The sequence below is a fragment of the Stegostoma tigrinum genome, chromosome 12 (genome assembly GCF_030684315.1).
Source record: "Stegostoma tigrinum isolate sSteTig4 chromosome 12, sSteTig4.hap1, whole genome shotgun sequence".
In the NCBI taxonomy this organism is placed as follows: Eukaryota; Metazoa; Chordata; class Chondrichthyes; order Orectolobiformes; family Stegostomatidae; genus Stegostoma; species Stegostoma tigrinum.
In genome coordinates, this window is record NC_081365.1 from 53,617,875 (window position 1) to 53,636,515 (window position 18,641).

General features: G+C 40.7%; 1 protein-coding gene across 1 annotated transcript in view; it reads left to right on the top strand.

Annotated features, from left to right (window-relative positions):
• The window catches only part of pola1 (polymerase (DNA directed), alpha 1), a 258,605-nt gene that overhangs the window by 7,972 nt on the left and 231,992 nt on the right, over positions 1-18,641 (top strand). The window contains exons 5-9 of the mRNA XM_048541425.2: positions 359-474; positions 3,955-4,017; positions 4,147-4,248; positions 7,627-7,843; positions 16,563-16,698. Coding sequence (XP_048397382.1) covers positions 359-474; positions 3,955-4,017; positions 4,147-4,248; positions 7,627-7,843; positions 16,563-16,698 — 634 coding nt within the window. The remainder of the gene's footprint in view (positions 1-358; positions 475-3,954; positions 4,018-4,146; positions 4,249-7,626; positions 7,844-16,562; positions 16,699-18,641) is intronic.

The following is an 18,641-nucleotide window of genomic DNA, read 5'->3' on the forward strand; positions in this document are numbered from 1 at the left end:
TGGATACTGCCTGACCTGCTGAATCATACCAATGTTTTAATAATTTCAGATTTTCAGTTTTAGTTCCCATTTTAGTTTTGATGTACATTTTGTTGCAATGTTGTATTACATTAAAGTTACTACAGCAGTGTAGGTTGTTACATTTCTCATTACTTTTATTTTTGAGTGGATCATTGGTCATATTCTCAAAACTTTAACTATTACCTGTTCTGAAGAAGAGCCACATCAGACTCAACATTAACTTTGTGTTTCTCCCTCCACAGATGCTGGAATTTCTCCAGCAAATTCTGTTTTTGTTTTAAGTGTTGACTTTTTGTTATAGTATCTAAAACCTGTTTCCTACTACTTGTCCTTATAGACAAAGGAAGATCCAGTACAAATAAAGAGAAGAAAAATGTGAAGAATATACTGGTTTCAAAGCCTAATAACATCAAATCCATGTTTTTGGCTAGCACAACCAAGAAGAAGATTGAGGTATGGTCCAATCTCTTTCGAGTAAATAAGATTTGTGTTTCCCGCTTTACCTAAGCGTTTGGATTTTCCTTTTCCTCCTCTTGTCCTTTTTGCACAAAATGTTAACAGCCTGTCTTTCACAAGCTTGCAGAAGCAGAGTGCAATGTTTAAAAATCTGATGTGGGGGTGTTCCTATTTTCAGTCTTTGAAGATAGAGATTTGTATGCCAACCTCGATTTATGTGCAATGGGCTATTATGTGTGGAATTGTGCACTAAATTGTTAATTTTCTGAATGTGTTTCGGACAACTTAAATTTCCTTGCCTTTCTTTGCTAACTTGACTTGTGCAGAATTTTCCCCTCTTGCTATATGTTCTGGAGACATGAGGATTTCAGACAAATGGAAATTTAAAAAATTAAGAATTGTTGAAAATTTTTCAGATCAGTTGTGTCCTTAATGTCCATTAAAAGAACTGGAATGACTTATCAGTTTTCCAGTGTAATATACTTAGAGAAGGATTAGTTTGTACTCAAGTGCGGTAAAGTTTTTCAGTCTTTGTGTGAATTTCCCTTTTTGACTGTTTGAGTTGAGCAGGCTCTGTTGCCTTTCTTGCTGTAGGTGAGGAACTCACGAGTCACGGGACTCTTGGTTAATTTAAAGGAACAAAACTTGATTGGTTTTGGTAATTTTATTATTAGAGACAACAACAAGTCGCCCAAGCTGATGTTAAACCTCAAGTAGTGGAGCAATAAGCTGCAGCCAACCACACATCAGTTTGAATACTTCCCAAAAGACCTTTTGGCATCCTTTGATGCTACCACCCACTATTAGCCCAATTTGCATTGAGTATTTTCAAATTGAACATCCCATGTATTCTCTGTGGCCCAGCTGCATCTTCAAAATGTATTTCAGATTTTGCGACAATTTAGATTTTTGGCTGTTAGTTTTGCCAAAATAGAAGATAATTTGGCTTTATAGTTGTAGAGAACTGGATTCATGAGTTTGAATCCTGTCTAATTATATTTCAACTTTAGAACAAGCCTCATTGCATGCAGAAGGCTATTTAGGAATCTATGCAGGAACTCTGAACACTGACCATGTAGTTGTATTTGCCATTTTCTTTTTGTTTCTGATAAGCTTATCTGCTTCTCTTTTTTTGGAAGCTATTGTGAATTTTGCATTCAGCACTATATCTTTTCTTGTGTCCTTGTTAGCCTCATTTAAGCTCATCTTTCTGATCCAATGCCCCCTTTTGTTTTGGTGCAATTTTTTATTTACTTAAATTTTCTACTTATATGATGACCTCACCTCCTGTTTACTGTAATGAAATTTCCTTGAGTTCTGTGGTTTCTGTTTTTCTTTCAATTTCCCTGATACAGTTATGGATCTTTTCTTATTTCTGCAAGGCTTCCACCGATTTCCTAAAGTAAGCCACCTAGATCTGGATACCAGTATCTGAATTGACCTACCTAATGATCCGTATAAGATACTATTACTTCTTTGCTTCAGTAAACTGATTTAAATTACACTGTCTCTTGATAAGTTTTGTTTCTCTGCTGGTTTCTACAATACAGTACATGGACCAGAACACCCCAGGGACATTTTGCAGAGACATGCTTGCTTTGGATCAATGCACAATAGCATTAATGATATAATTAATAAAGGCAAAATACTGTGGATGCTGAAAATCTGAAATAAAAATGGAAAGTGATGGAAATATTCTGCATGTCTAAAAGCATCTGTGAAGGGAGAAGAAAAGAGTTAATGTTTTGGGTGAAGCATGACTCTTGTCTCCTGAAGAATTTATGTCCTAGCTTCTGATTGAGGAAGGAAAAGGTGTAGAGGAAGGAAAAGTATTAGTTGTATTGATAATCTTTTCTCTCAGTCACTTTCAGGCTCCAAACTAATCTGATCTTTAGCGCTTCATTAGTCACAATAGTTCTGCAACTGCCAGCCTCTTCAACATCTCCGTTAGCGCTGCATCGACATGTGCTAAATCCTAGTGTAGCTTTTTCTGTGTCTAATCTTGATCACTTACTTAAATCGGAGTGATTTAGATTTGAGGCTATCAGATGCTTTAGGTCTAACAGGTCTCACTTACCTAGCTGTGAAGTGGCAGCAACTCTCAGATTATCATAGTGAGCAAAGATAACTATTGGTTTCATATCTCCATCTCTACCCTCACCTCCAACAACAAGTGAGATGAATTTATGCATTTCTTTGTTACTCAGGGTGCGACCACATGTTAACTACCTCCTTGCCTCATTTGCTTCATCCCCTGCTATGCCTCCTCCACTGGATCACCAAAGCCAAATTTTTCTCCAAGTTTCCATCTAGTCAAACCTCTGTGATCATCTTGCCCAAGAGTAGCACTTCTTGCTTCCCTCATCCTTCCATTAAATTGCTGACTACTCAAGTTCTCATTCCACGCTAACATTATAAGTCGTTTCCACTCTTCCAGTATTGTTGTCCTCCCTTACAAAATTACCACGATCATACTTGCCTCCTTGAAAACCCGATTCTTATCTTCTCATTCTTGAAAATTATCTGTCCACCTCTAATTTTCTTTTCCAGAGCACATGAATGATTTTTTATCTCCTTAATCGGTGCTACCTTTCCTACCATTCCAGGTTTGGATCTCTGCAATCAGGTTTCTGTTTCCCCAGAGTACTGAACTAGTGCTGATCACAAATGATACCCTTCATGTTTGTGACTTTGGTGCACCTTTTACTTGTTTCCTTCTTGATCACTATATAGCTTTTGTGATTTTTGACCATATGAACCTCCTGTCGTGCCTCGTTATTATCCAAATTGGCATGACACTTGGTTCCACACCTGGCTACCGATGGTAGCCCCAGCAGTTCCTTCTGTTCCTGCTCTAGTGCCTTTTTTTCCAGCGTCCCTCAAAGATGTATTCTTGCCTGTACCCACCCCCCCAAACAACCCATTGCCCCAAATCTCTCACTGTCAGCTGTACATTGCCTCCTAGCAGCAACAACTACAGACACAGAGTCAGCTTCCACATGTTTACTGATAACATCTGACATGTTCGATCCACTAACTCTGTTTTAAGAACTGCTTATGTGCCATCCCTAATTTTTATCCCAGCATACCCTCACTTCAAGTTGTCCTTTGCTCTGCTTCTGACAAAATTACAAGTCACATGATACCAGTTCACAGTCCAACAGGTTTATTTGAAATAAACCTGAAATCTTTCAGAGCACTGCTGCTTCATCAGAGGCTTCACTGATGTTGTCACCTAGCATGGTGATGAAACGTCTGAACAAGCCAGCTCAGCAAGCAAGTCAACAACCTCACCCGCAACCTGAACCACGGATCTTTGCCAAAACTTTGAACCTTGAGACATTTTTTCTGCAGAGAATCTATAAACACAAGTTGTGATTGGTTGTGGAGAAGGCCATGACACTGACTGTTCTGAAGAGGTTAAGAGTTGCATGTTGTAAATAATCTTCTTTTCTACTTTTGTAATTATTTTTACAGAAAGATGTTGATCTATCTAAGGATGATCTACTGGGAGATATACTTAATGATCTTCATGCAGAGGTAAGGGCCCAAATCATTTTTAAATTAGTTTAGGTAATTATGTTCCACAAATTGCTTATTCCTGTTTCCTATTTTTTTCAATACAAGTTGTTTATGTATTTCTAAGTGATGCATGTTTGAATTTAATAGGCACCTTTAATACCTACACCACCACCTGCTGTCATTTTAAAGAGGAAGAAACCTGCTGGAGTATCAGCAAATCCATTTTCTGTCAGGCCACCCACCCGCAAGGTACCTCCAGAAATGTATTCGGAAAATGTTAAAGGGCTAGCATCACCCGAGTTGGAAAATGAGCAATAAAATGTCTGTTGTTGTTCCATTGTGATTGTGTCTGATTGTTGACCTGGGACAAATGTTCCCACTTGTTCTTTTTACGTCTTTATGAATGTTACCTGCATTTCCTTAGCATCTAATTAAAATATCTCCTTAATGATGACTGGATGAATCATTGTGATTGAAGAAGTGGCCATTGTCCATAATATCATTATAATTCGTTTGTGTAAAATGTAACTTCAAAAAAAAGGATTTTGCAAAGTGTGGAACTAAACTACATGCTATTTTATGGTCAGATAGTGAGCTGTTTGCCTCATCTTCATACCAGAACATGTGATGGTTCTTTCTTATTGAAGGTCGATTATTGAGTTACAGAGAGGGATGTGACCAGTAGTACATAATTCAACCCAAGTTAGAAGCAATGGGGGCATTTAGGTGACTCATAGAACATAGAACATTACAGCACAGTACAGGCCCTTTGGCCCTCGATGTTGCACCGACCTGTCGTAGCAATCTGAAGCCCATCTAACCTACATTATTCCATGTGCGTCCATATGCTTGTCCAATGATGACTTAAATGTACTTAAAGTTGGCAAATCTACTACCATTGCAGGCAAAGCCTTCCATTCCATTACTACTCTCTGAGTAAAGAAACTACCTCTGACATCTGTCCTATATCTTTCACCCCTCAATTTAAAGCTATGCCCCCTCGTGCTCGCCGTCACCATCCGAGGAAAAAGGGTCTTCCTATCCACCCTATCTAACCCCCTGATTATTTTATATGTCTCAAACTCCTGTTTGTTTTTATTTTTATTTGCTGATGGGATGTGGGAGTTGCTGGCTAGCAAGTATTATTGCCTGTCCCAAATTGTAGTTAACGGTCAACCACAACGCTGTGGGCCTGGAGTTACATATAGGCCAGACCAGGTCAGGATGGTACATTTTCTGCCCTAAAGGATATTGTTGGACCAGATACGTTTTAATATTGTTTCATAGTCACCAGTAGCCTTTTCTATTGAATTCAGATTTCACATCTGGTACAGATGGATTTGGATCCATGTCCTCGGAACATGTAGGCCAAGGAATGACAGATGGAGTTTAATTTAAATAAATGCGAGGTGTTGCATTTCGGTAAGACAAACCAGAATAGGACTTACACAATTACTGGCAGGTCGCTGAGGAGTTTGTTGTCAGAGAGACCTAGGGGTGCAGACGCAAAGTTCCTTGAAAGTGGCTTCACAGGTCGACAAGTTGGGATGTCATCAGACTGGAAAGAGTGTAAAAAAGACTAACAGGGATGTTACTGAGACTGGACGATTTGAATTGTAAGCAGAGGCTGAATAAGTTTCCCGCAACACATCCCTCACACCCCGTCCCTGCCACAACTGCCCAAAGAGGATCCCCCTCGTTCTCACACGCCACCCCACCAACCTCCGGATACAACGCATCATCCTCCGACACTTCCGCCATTTACAATCCAACCCCACCACCCAAGACATTTTTCCATCCCCACCCCTGTCTGCGTTCCGGAGAGAACACTCTCTCTGTGACTCCCTTGTTTGCTCCACACTGCCCTCCAACCCCACCACACCCGGCACCTTCCCCTGCAACTGCAGGAAATGCTACACTTGCCCCCACACCTCCTCTCTCACCCCTATCCCAGGCCCCAAGATGACTTTCCACATTAAGCAGAGGTTCACCTGCACATCTGCCAATGTGGTATACTGCATCCACTGTACCCGGTGTGGCTTCGTCTACATTGGGGAAACCAAGCGGAGGCTTGGGGACCGCTTTGCAGAACACCTCCGCTCGGTTCGCAATAAACAACTGCGCCTCCCAGTCGCAAACCATTTCCACTCCCCCTCCCATTCTTTAGATGACATGTCCATCATGGGCCTCCTGCAGTGCCACAATGATGCCACCCGAAGCTTGCAGGAACAGCAACTCGTATTCCACTTGGGAACCCTGCAGCCTAATGGTATCAATGTGGACTTCACCAGCTTCAAAATCTCCCATTCCCCCACTGCATCCCAAAACCAGCCCAGTTCGTCCCCTTCTCCCACTGCACCACACAACCAGCCCAGCTTTTCCCCTCCCACCACTGCATCCCAAAACCAGTCCAACCTGTCTCTGCCTCCCTAACCTGTTCTTCCTTTCACCCATCCCTTTCTCCCACCCCAAGCCGCACCTCCATCTCCTACCTACTAACTTCATCCCACCTCCTTGACCTGTCCATCTTCCCTGGACTGACCTATCCCCTCCCTACCTCCCCACCTATACTCTCCTCTCCACCTATCTTCTTTTCTCTCCATCTTCGGTCCGCCTCCCCCTCTCTCCCTATTTATTCCAGAACCCTCACCCCATCCCCCTCTCTGATGAAGGGTCTAGGCCTGAAACATCAGCTTTTGTGCTCCTGAGATGCTGCTGGGCCTGCTGTGTTCATCCAGCCTCACATTTCATTATGCTGAATAAGCCGGGACTTCTTACCTGGAGTGTAGGAGGCTGAAGGTTGACCTTGTAGAGTTTATAAAATTATGAGAGGCATTAATAAGGTGAATAGCTAAAGTCTTTTTCCTCAGGGTAGGGGAGTCCAAAACTAGAGTGCATAGGTTTAAGACAAGAGGGGAAACATTTTCGAACGCTGGTTGGTGTGAATATGGAACCAGCTGCCAGAGGAAGCAGTAGAGGCAGATACAATTACAATATTTAAAAGACATTTGGAGAAGTACGTGGATTGGAAAGGTTTAGGGAGCTGTGGGTAAGTGCAAGAAAATATGACTAGTTAGGTTTAGAAAACTTGGTTGAGTTGGGCAACTAAGGGGCAATTTTTTTGTATTGTGTACCTCTATGACTCTAATAGCCTGGGTTCTGAATTACCAGCTGATTGAGATTATCACTATACCTCTGAGTCCCCTTAAAATCATAGTTAACTCAGGTTGTGTAAATTATTGAAGGAAGGGCAGACTGATCAACAAGGCGTACTACAGTGAGGTGGGGAGCAGATGATATCTTATGGAGCCGTGTTTAAGGGCCATGCTAGGGGGAGGTTGATGGTGGTGATGGTAATTTAGTCTAAGGAAAAATGTAGAGAGAATGTTTGGGTGAATAAGTAATAGGTATAGCAACCAACTGGAGAGAAAGACATTTAGAAGGAAGAGATTGAAGGCTCCATGTGAGAAGACTCTTGGAAGACCCATTTCACTCCATGCCAATAGTTTACCCTTTTAATAGGCATTCTCATGCTGCACCATTTCAGCATCATAGGTTTTCAGGCAATTCTTAGTCCTTCACTATTTCCAAAATAAAATTGGTTTGAATTTACTTTTGAACCCTCAGATTTCTCCGGCCCTTGATTCTAATTACCAGAACAGTTCTGCAAGGAAAGCAGTTGCTCCTGAAGAAGTGGTTAGTGTTGTGGACTCTGTCAGTTCTGCTCCAGTGAGATCCTCAGTCAAACAGGTGTCAGCGAAGCAAGAAGAAAAGAGACTGGCATCAGTGGTAAAGAAGGATAGTTCAAAGGCTATGACTGTGAAAGAAGAGAAAGTTGTTGAAGGTATGAATTTACCCCCTCCATTAAATTTTTTGGACTGATTTAATGCTGTGATCTTGTTTCAGGCAGATGAGCAGCCCTTTAATACAATACCTGGCTGACCAGGTGTTTTTTTTTGCCTAATTCCTAATTGAAAAGCATTAAATTTATTCAGAGTCTGATGCATGCTGTGGTCCTGTTGTCCAAGTGTATGTGACTTTGGTGCACTCTCTTAATAATACATTTTCCTCCTTAATTCAGTTCTAACTGACCTGACTTACCTTGTATTTTTATTCCCATCCTGAGATTTTACCATCCTGATTGCAAATTGTTTTTGTCTGCATGTCCTGCAGAACTCACACTTATCTGTCTGTTCTTCTTGTGCTTTTTATTTTGATTATTCTTGGGGTTAGAACATTGCTGGAAAGGCCACATTTATCTCTTGTCTGAATTTACCCTGAGAAGATGGTGATTGCAGAATTGTTACAGTGCAGTAGGAGGCCATTTGGCCCATCATGCCTGAACTGGCTCATCAAATGAGTAATTAAAACTGCTTTCACTTTGTTTGTAGGCACTGCATTCCATACCCTAACTACTCGCTATGTGAAAAAATTTTTCCTGATATCATACTTGCTTCTTTTGCATGTTAATCTAAATCTATAACCTCGTGTTTTGTTCTTTTTACGAACGCTGTCAATGATTCCCTATGTACTCTTATCCAGTCTGTTCATGATTTTGAAAACCCCTGAAAAATCTCCTCTTAGCTGCCTCGTCTTCAAGGAGAGCAGTGATAGACCTTCCATACGTGTTGCAGTTCTTGTGTTGATGTGGTGTTGGTTAGGGAATTCCAGGATGTTAACTCCACAACATGTCAGAATGACATATTACTTGGAGGGGAACTTAAGGTAATGCTGTTTCCAACATGATTGCTCTGCCTTTCATGGTAGTAAAGGCTTCTGGAGTAGGAGCTGTAGATGAAATGAAGTGGATGGCAACGTGTGGTCCGTATATACTGTAGCCACGGCGTAGAAGTGTTGGAGAGAATTAACATTGTGGTCGGGTATTCATCCATCCTGGTTGGTGCTTTGGCTTGTTGAAGTATCACCCATCCAGGTAAGTGGAGTATGTGCTATCACACTCCTGACTTGAGCTTTGCAGGCAACAGATAGGCTTTGCCTGTGTTACAGGGAGAGCCACCTGCAGCGAAGTATTCAGGCTGTGTTCTGCTCCCGGAGAATTGGAACGATTAAGAATTGGTGCGACTTAAGGTGATGCTGGCTAGTGAAGGGAAAGGAGAGATGGTTAGGTTTTCTCTTATAAGTGGTAATTTTGAGTGAGGATTCCGTACCTGGAGCTTACAAGTATAAATGCCAGCTGACCTTGTAAGGCTATAGCTAACTTCATGTCATTCTAGCTGTAAACTACTTCATTTCTGAGGAGTTGTAAATGGAGCTGAATGCTGAATTTGTCGGAGAATGGCCTCAATTTTGTGCCTGTAATTGTGAGAAGGCCATTGATGTAGTTAAAAATGTTTGTCTTGTGGATCTCTTGCAGTAATGCTTTGTGGCTGAAACACTCCCAAACATCATCCTTTGTGTTGAATTTGACTCCAGCCCACCCTTTTGACCTCAATGTTGAAACGACTCATGGTGCCCGATTCAAAACTGCATCCCTTCAGGCAAATAACATTTTATTTTCCCTTTATTTAAATTAAGGCTATGAGCAGATTTGCAGGTCTGTTCCTGAACAGTGTGTCTCTGAGTAGGTGTCACTGTTGACTCTTATTGTCACTTTACTGATGGTTTTGGAGGGATCTCCCAAGTTGACATAATAATTGGCCAAGTTAGACTTATTTATGTGCGTAGGACCTACCTTGGCAACCATCTGTGTTGTCAGGTAGGTACCAGTGTAAAAGCTGTACTGGCACATTTTGGCTGGGGAGCAACTAACCCTGGTAGATGTGGCTTAAGCTCTACAGTCAGTGCATTACCGGACCCCATGATCTCTGTTTAATTCTCCTTAAAATCACACAGAATAAACTAATATTGGCTGAAAATAGTGGGGATGATTGGAATCTTAGGAGGAGGTTAAGCAGAATCCCGCACTAGTCTCTTGTGCTGCACTTTTCACGTAGGTTATTTTAAAGGTATTAAAAGGTTATTTTCAAGTTAGTTCATTTACTGTCAACAAAATAACTATTTATAGAATTAATTTTAAAAAATTGCATTGTGCAAAGAGGTGATAACACAGTGTGGAGTTGGAGGAACACAGCAGGCCAGGTAGCATCAGAGGAGCAGGAAAGCTGACGAAACGTCAGCTCCTCTGATGCTACCTGGCCTGCTGTGTTCCTCCAACTCCACACTGCGTTATCTCTGAGTTCAGCATTGGCAGTTCTTACTATCTCTTTGTGCAAAGAGATGTGTTGGGTAATGGGGTGAAGCGATGGAAGTTGAACTAGATTCGAAATCAAGAGGAATGTGGTAAATGATTTTATTGACCTTCAGTGTTCTCGGTATTATTGTGTCTGTGTTTGGTATCAGCAGGGAAGAGCGGCAATATGTGAAGTTTGACGATTGCATGTATTTTTATTCTTCATTGGCCACTAGATGGTGATAGAATAAAGCTTAGGAAATGTTTTGCTCATTGTAGGATTTTTAATTGCACCACATGCTTTGTGAAAAAGGTCAGCACCGTATAATTAGATGAAAATATTGATGTCAACTAATTTAAGATGCATCCCTTTTTGTAGCACAGCATTCAGGTAGAGCATTGTGATTGCTAATTTAGAAGTCACTTTGGAACTGAGTTTTATAGTTGTCAAGGAGAAGTGGATAAACAGAGTCAGGGAAATGTTTGTTTAAAGGTGCAATCATGTAGAAATCATTAGTACGTATCTGTACCCTGCTTCTAAAATATGGGGGACCTAGGTAGTAGCTTTTTGGTTCATGTCTGCGTTCTTAACTGGGACAGATTTACTACTCATTCAGATATTGTTGCTGAAGAGCTGCTTTTTTAAAAAAATGACTTCATGGTCAACGACTAAGGAACATTAGAACATAGAACATAGAACAGTACAGCACAGAACAGGCCCTTCAGCCCACAATGTTGTGCCGACCATTGATCCTCATGTATGCACCCTCAAATTTCTGTGACCATATGCATGTCCAGCAGTCTCTTAAATGACCCCAATGACCTTGCTTCCACAACTGCTGCTGGCAACGCATTCCATGCTCTCACAACTCTCTGTGTAAAGAACCCGCCTCTGACATCCCCTCTATACTTTCCACCAACCAGCTTAAAACTATGACCCCTCGTGCTAGCCATTGCTGCCCTGGGAAATAGTCTCTGGCTATCAACTCTATCTATGCCTCTCATTATCTTGTATACCTCAATTAGGTCCCCTCTCCTCCTCCTTTTCTCCAATGAAAAGAGACCGAGCTCAGTCAACCTCTCTTCATAAGATAAGCCCTCCAGTCCAGGCAGCATCCTGGTAAATCTCCTCTGAACCCTCTCCAAAGCATCCACATCTTTCCTATAATACGGCGACCAGAACTGGACGCAGTATTCCAAGTGCGGTCTAACCAAAGTTTTATAGAGCTGCAACAAGATCTCACGACTCTTAAACTCAATCCCCCTGTTAATGAAAGCCGCTAATTACTTGCCGCTAAGCTCAAACAGAGCTGCACTTAAAGATTTAACAATCTTTATGGCATGGGCCTTCCCTTTCTCAAAGTTAGTTTGAATCTGGCACCAACCAATGGGCTCTCTGAAAAGTGTAGCAACAGTGATGTTATTGTGTGGATAAACAAGCAATCACAATAAAATATTCTCAGAGCCAAATAAAATGCAGGGACCAACCTTCACTTTTAATATCATTTAATATCAATGAAATGTACGCACAGTAAAGGTGGTTGAATAATCAAAAATTTAGTTTTCTTCAAAACAGAGAAATGCGAAATTCTATGAGTATAAAAATAGTTTTTCAAGTCTGAAGTGTTTTCAGTAATTATGAGTCTAGTGAACACTTTAAAAAAATCAGTTCCATGTCATTTGTTGAAGTGTAATCTTTTTTGGGGCTTTTGGAGTGAGATGAATAACTTAAAGGACAAAATAAAAACTGAAAGAACTGTGGATGTTGTAAATCTGCAACAAAAACAGAAGTTGCTGGAATAGCTCAGCATCTGTGAAGAAAAATTCAGAGTTAATGTTTCAGGCCTGGTGACTCTTCCTCAGAGGATTGAGGATTAATGTGGTTGATATGGTCGACGTGGACATCTAAAAGGCATTTAGGTGAGAATACAGGAGGCATGGTTAGGAAGTTTGCAGATGGCACCAAAATTGGGTGGTATAGTGGACAGTGAAGACAGTATCTAAGAGTAGAACAGGATCTTGATCAAGTCGGTCAACGGGCCAAAGAATGGCAGATGGAGTTTAATTCTGATAAATGCAAGGTGTTGCATTTTGTTCAGACAAGCCAGGACAGGACTTACACAGTTAATAGCAGGGCCTTGGGGAGTGTTGTCGAACAGAGAGACCGAGGCATGCAGGTACATAGTTCCTTGAAAGTGGCATCACATGTAGCTGGCATGATAAAGAAAAGTTTGGCATGCTTGCCTTGCTCGGTCAGAGCATTTAGGAGAGGAGTCGGGACAGCATGTTATAGCTGTATAAGGCCACATTGGAAATACTGCATGCCTTTCTGGTTGTCATGCTATGGGAAGGATGTTATTAAACTGGAAAGGGTGCAAAAAAGGTTTACAAGGATGTAACCAAGACTGGAAGGTTCGCGTTGTAAGGAGAGGCTGGATATGTTGGGACATTTTCCCTGCAGCACAAGAGGCTCAGGGGTAACCTTATAGAGGTTTCATAGAATCATGGTGGGCAAGGATAAGGTGAATAGCCAAGGTCTTTTCCCCAGGGTAGAGGAGTGCACACCTAGAGGGCATAGGTTAAGGTGAGAAGGGAAAGATTTAATAGGGACCTGAGGGACAGTATTTCACAAAGAGGGTGTGTATATTTGGTATGAGCTTAGAGGTAGTGGTAGAGGTGGGTAAAATTACATCGTAAAAGACATTTGGATGGGTAAGTGAATAGGAAAGGTTTAGAGGGATATGGGCCAAACACAAGCAAATGAGCCTAGTTCAATTTAGGAAACCTGGTCAGCATAGATACGTTACGCTGAAGGGTCTGTCTCTGTGCTGTATGACTCTGTGACTGCAATAATGCAGTTACTCTTTCTATTTTCCAATGTAATTGGACTGCTGTGAAATCAATGCAAATCTTGAAAATTAAGATCAATGCATCAACTTTCTCACTACCTACTTCTTAAAGGACAAAGATCATCAGAACCCAAGCACTTGCCAAACCACAACTCCAACAATTCTTGATGCACCACTTCTCTGGTAATTGTGGCTTTCCTGAGTTCCTTCTTCCCTTCCTTTTCATGATTTATAGTCGCTTTTGAACAATTACTTATATCTTCTGTAGTAAATATTGATGCATAATACCTGTTCAATTTCTTCTCCAACCTCTTTATTTTCCATAATTGGTTCTTCAGACTGACTAAATAGGGTCCAGGCTTTTGTTTTTTTTTAAGGAAAATATTTATCAAAACTCCTACTATCTGTTTTATACTTGTTGTTAGCTTTCTCTTGTGGTCTGATTTTGCACTCCTTGTTAGTATTTTAGTCATTCTTGACATTTTAAAAAAAATATTCAGTTCAATTTTCTGACTTTCTGCTCATCTTTCTACAATTATATATTTTTTTTAGTTTGATACTATTCTTTAACCATTCTAATTAATGACAGATGCTGAATCTAACCAATGGGACTTTTTCTTAATTTAAGGATATGACTAGGGAAAACTTGCAAGACGACGGGGAAAATGAGGGAAGTGAGATGAGGTAATATCCTTTTGCTGAGAATGCATTGATTCCTGACCAGTAACCATTCCATACAGAGAAACATCGAAGTACTGACGACACCTCCTGGATTTCTGCATGTACAAACTCCAAAAGCTGCTTTCATTTTTAGAGGGGGAAAGATGGCAAGCACAACGGATCCCACGTTTTTTTACCTAACTGCCACAAAATCTCGACAGTTTCCTTCTGTGCCTGAGTATTGTTTTATTGTCTATTATTTTACCAGTTTTTCAGGATCATACGCTGGCTAGTGCTGACGTTTTTCCACATCTTTTCAATTACTATGCCAAACTACATGAAATGGAACAGACAATTGTTCAAGTTCAGGAACTAAGGTTTCAGTCTCAAAGGGCTTTTACCTCTCATACACTGTAGCATTGTGAAGAGGCGCAGAAACCCAGAAAAAGAGGCAAACTATCTTTGGGTTCATTCGCCGGTGCTGTTTCACCAAAGTGGAACTCTGACTACCTACCCTAAAGTTTCATCTTTGATGTCAGGCAAATAGTATGCTGCAGCATCAACATCCCATTATTCACTACAAAAGAGCAACTTCTGTTATTTCACACAGCATGTCCTATGTTTTTTTTTCTGGTGTGAGCATTAAACAGAGAAGTTTGGAAGGATGATGGGGGGATCTAATTGAAACTTATAGAACACTGAATGGCCCGGACAGAGTGGATGTTGGGAAAATGTTTCCATTGGTAGAGATTAGGACCCGAAGGCACAGCCTTAACGTAAAGGAAAGACCTTTTTAGAACACAGATAAGGTGAAACTTCTTCACCCAGAGACTGGTGAATCTATGGGATTGACTGCCACAGAAGGCTGTGGAGGCCAGGTCATTGAGTATATTTAAGATTGAGATAGATAGGTTTTTGATTGTCAAGGGGATCAAGGGCTATAGGGAGAAAGCAGGAGAATGGGGTGAAGAAACCTATCTGAATGGCAGAGCAGACTCGACGGGCTGAATGGCCTAACTTCTGCTCTTATGTCTTATGGTTGTGGATCCATGCCCAGTAAGAATGGATTTTAAGAGGTCTGCCACTGCCACTGATTGTTTGGCTGGTGTGTGGGTCTGTGGCACTGAATCTTTCCTTGTGGAGTACTAACCTTTTGGTATCTCTTTGTTGTGAGTAAATTTAGTCAGTGCAACTTCAGTAGCAGGGAATGTCAAGCCTGATGCCCATTAACTTTTAGCTGCTCAAACACTGTGAACCATTAGGGGCATTTAAACAGTCCTTGGATAAACATATGGATGATGATGGGGTAGTGTAGGGGGATGGGCTTAGATTAGTTCACAGGTTGGCACAACATCGAGGGCCGAAGGGCCCGTTCTGTGCTGTATTGTTCTATGTTCTATTGCTTCACTGAATTTTGAAAGAAATGCTTTTTAACAATTAATGGAAGAGCAAGTGTCTGTGGCTGGGGGAATTTTGGCATGGAGTTGAAGTGTTGGTATCTGAGCTTATGACAATGCATCAGGGAAGGTACAAATTCCTTGTTCCTGAAAGCAATTAAACCCCTTTAAATTAAGTATTTCAGTTTGGTCAAAGGTCAGGCCAGGAAATTATGAATATGGAGCATTGAATGGCGGGTATGGTGACCCACAAGGGAGCTCAAGTGAAACCTCAGCGCTTCCATTCATCCAAACAAATTCATATTCTTGCAGGTGATGTGGACAGGAGCAGTGAGGATGGGCAGGGTGTAGTTGATGGAAGAGTTCAGGGATGAAATTTATCAACTTGAGGAGAAATGGTAAGACAGTATAGCAGGGAAGCAATATATGCCAGAGTGATAACCAGAGTGTAATAGCAAGGGACAGACCACGCAAGCATAAAAGTGCAGCAGCACACAAGGTGGGAGTATAGAAAATTAGTAAAAGGACGGAATTAGAGGATCTTCATCTGAATGCACCTAGTATTCACAAGAAGATAAATTAATTGATAGTACTATGAGAAATAACTACCAACGATGTGACCATCATTAGAGAGATGTACTTGCAAGCATACCAAAGCTAGAAACTGAATGCACAAAGAGTATTGACTTATCAGATAAAAAGAGGTATAGTAGCCCCTGCTAATAAAGATGGGCTTAGAACAGTAATGAGAAATGATCTTGGCTGAAAAAGGTTAGAATGTAGAATCAGATAGAGATGAGAAATAGCAAGGGAAATACGCCATTGTTGGAAGCAGTTTAGACTTTTTAACAGTAGCTGTAATATAAAACAGGGAAATAATGGGTGTCCATTGAAAAGGTACTGCAATAATTGTGGGTGATTTTAATCTTCATATAGATTGGATGAATCAAATTGGCGAAGGTACTCTTCGAGGTAAGCTTCAAAGAGGGCATTCAAGACAGTTTTTAATGAGATGGAGACAATTAATTAATGACTAATTAGTGAAGGTCTGGAAAGAGTGATTATCACATGATAGAATTTCGTATTCAATTTGTGAAACTTGGGCCTGAAATGAATGCCTTAACCTTAAGTCAAGGTTATTACCAAAGTATGAAGATAGAGTTAGCTACAGTGGCTGGGGAAATAAGTAAGGTTAAGAAGTAAGACAATGGATAAACAGTGGCAGACATTTAAGGAGTTTTTTTTAACCCCTCAACAGAAGTATTTTCTCTGTTCTTGAAGTATTGCAGATGGTGGAGATCTGAAATTAAAAACAGAAAATACTGGAAATACTCAGCAAGTCTGACAGTGTATGGAGGAAGTGCAGCAGGGGAACATGATCAGAGATCCCTTTGTTAAATCTGATAGCTGCATTTACTGTGTTGCTCAAGTTTTTGTTTGTTTAAAGTTGTGAATTTTGATTTGTAGATGAGTCCTATGCAATGGAGTTCAATGATGATGACTTTGATGAGCCCATGGAAACTGAGTCTGCTGTCAAAGTCGAGATGGAACCAGAAAAAAATATCAAAGTGAAAGAACCAAAGGACAAAGACAAACCATTAATGTAAGATAATTGGTGCATCATTTGAGAATTACAGTAAAAATATTTTGGTGAAAGGATGAAACTGGCATTACCTGCGAGCCATGCTAATAAGACATGCCTGAAAGTCTGTATTCAGCACGCAACTTTGCTGGAGACACCAAAGTCCGATTGCTGTAGGCTTAGCACTTGTCTACCAGTTAGAAGATATTTTTTGTGGATCATTCTGTAATGCTGTGTGTGTGCGGCCAGGCAGGAAACTGGAAATGATTGTAGGGGGAGCTAACAGCCTGCTAAAGCTCCCTTTAAGATACATTCATGTACAGCCACGCAGAAATCTGTGTAATGTGGAGAGATGTTAGAAGGAACATTGCTGAGCATCCGTGGACTCCACACACTCACTTCCATGAATGCTGTGAAGCAACTGGTTGACACTTATCAGTAGGTTTCAGGATTACTTAGACCATGATATTGGGTATATGGGTTCTCAGCGATAATACTGGAGGTTCTTGAGGAGATCTAAAAGGGGATGGATGCTCTACACCCACAAGAGGAAGGAGACCATTTTGCTTTCTAGTCCTGTTCTCTTCCAGTAGCAGTAACTGCTGGGTTAAGCCTCTTGTCCTGTAGATCAAAGTAACGATACCCAATAAGATGTAACAAACAAACATTCCTTTCTCCTGGAGACTCTTGTAAGATCTTCGATCAGTTAAAGTAGCACACATCTCTTTTTAACTGAGAAGTTCCAGATTCCATGTTGCTAGAGTAGTGGCAAAGTCTTGATGTATGTTTATTTATATATTTATATGTCACCTGATGTGTTTCGAATGTCCTCTTCAAACCACCAGCAGCAAATAAACAGCAAAAGGTGAGCCTGCCTTTTACCAGTATGCAGAATCCTCTGCAATAATTGTTTACTCCTGTCCTGCTGGCCACAGTTAGGAGTGATCATTGAATGAAGTGTTATCTGCCAAAATGCCATGCCGCTTCACTGATGAGCATCAGCAGGGCAATAAAGTCGTAATCAGCTTCTTAATGATTCCCCAGACTGTCATTCCTCTTTGTTTCAACTCCTTCAATAAGATGATGTCTTGAGTGAAATGCAGATGACCTTGCAAGTTCTTTCAGACTATTGGAAGCTGTTGAGAATTCCCCCATTAAGTTTAAGCAGTTCTGATAGACACATGTAGGTGATGGTCTTGGCTCTAGGCTGTGGTCTGAATAATAGGTTGACATTCTGGCTATTTTAGTGTCTGATCTGCTTTGAGAAAAGAAGTTAAAGGACACAAAATAAGTTCCAGATAACAGATCAAAATGCACATTTGGTGTCGGTAAATTTATTTTGGTTTCTCCTAATGGCAAGCCTTAAAAACATTTTCATGTTTTGACTGCATTGGCCTAATAATGCATTGATAGTTTGTATTTTGGAAAGAAAGTTTCGTACTGACATTGGCTTCCTGATTCATCTGTGGTGGTTTCCTGTTGTGTCCTAACCATTGTCTTTGGGAATGTTGGCCGCTTAATTTTGTTCAAAGCTTTGCTTTGCAACTTGAGATAATCATTGCCTCTTAGAATCATGAATGCGCCACTCAGCTCTTGAGCTTGTTTCATCACTCAGTTAGATCATGACTGATCCATACCTTAAATCCATTAACAGCCTGTCACTGTATGTTCCTTGACATCCTGATATAATAAGAATCGATCAACCCAAATTTTGAAAATTTAAGTTGACCCAGTATTTTATTTGAGTGATCCAGATTACTGTGAATAATGTTTCATGATTTCACCACTTGAAATAATGCCCTCTTCTTCCAGCTTCTCCTAATTTAAGAAGTAATTTCTCTACTTCTACCCAATTTGATCTTTTATAACTTAAAGGCATCAATTAGATCATCTCTTGTAAAACTGAAGTTCATTTGAATTTGTAACACCTCAGTGAATTACAATTAAGTTCTGAGTTTGAGAGA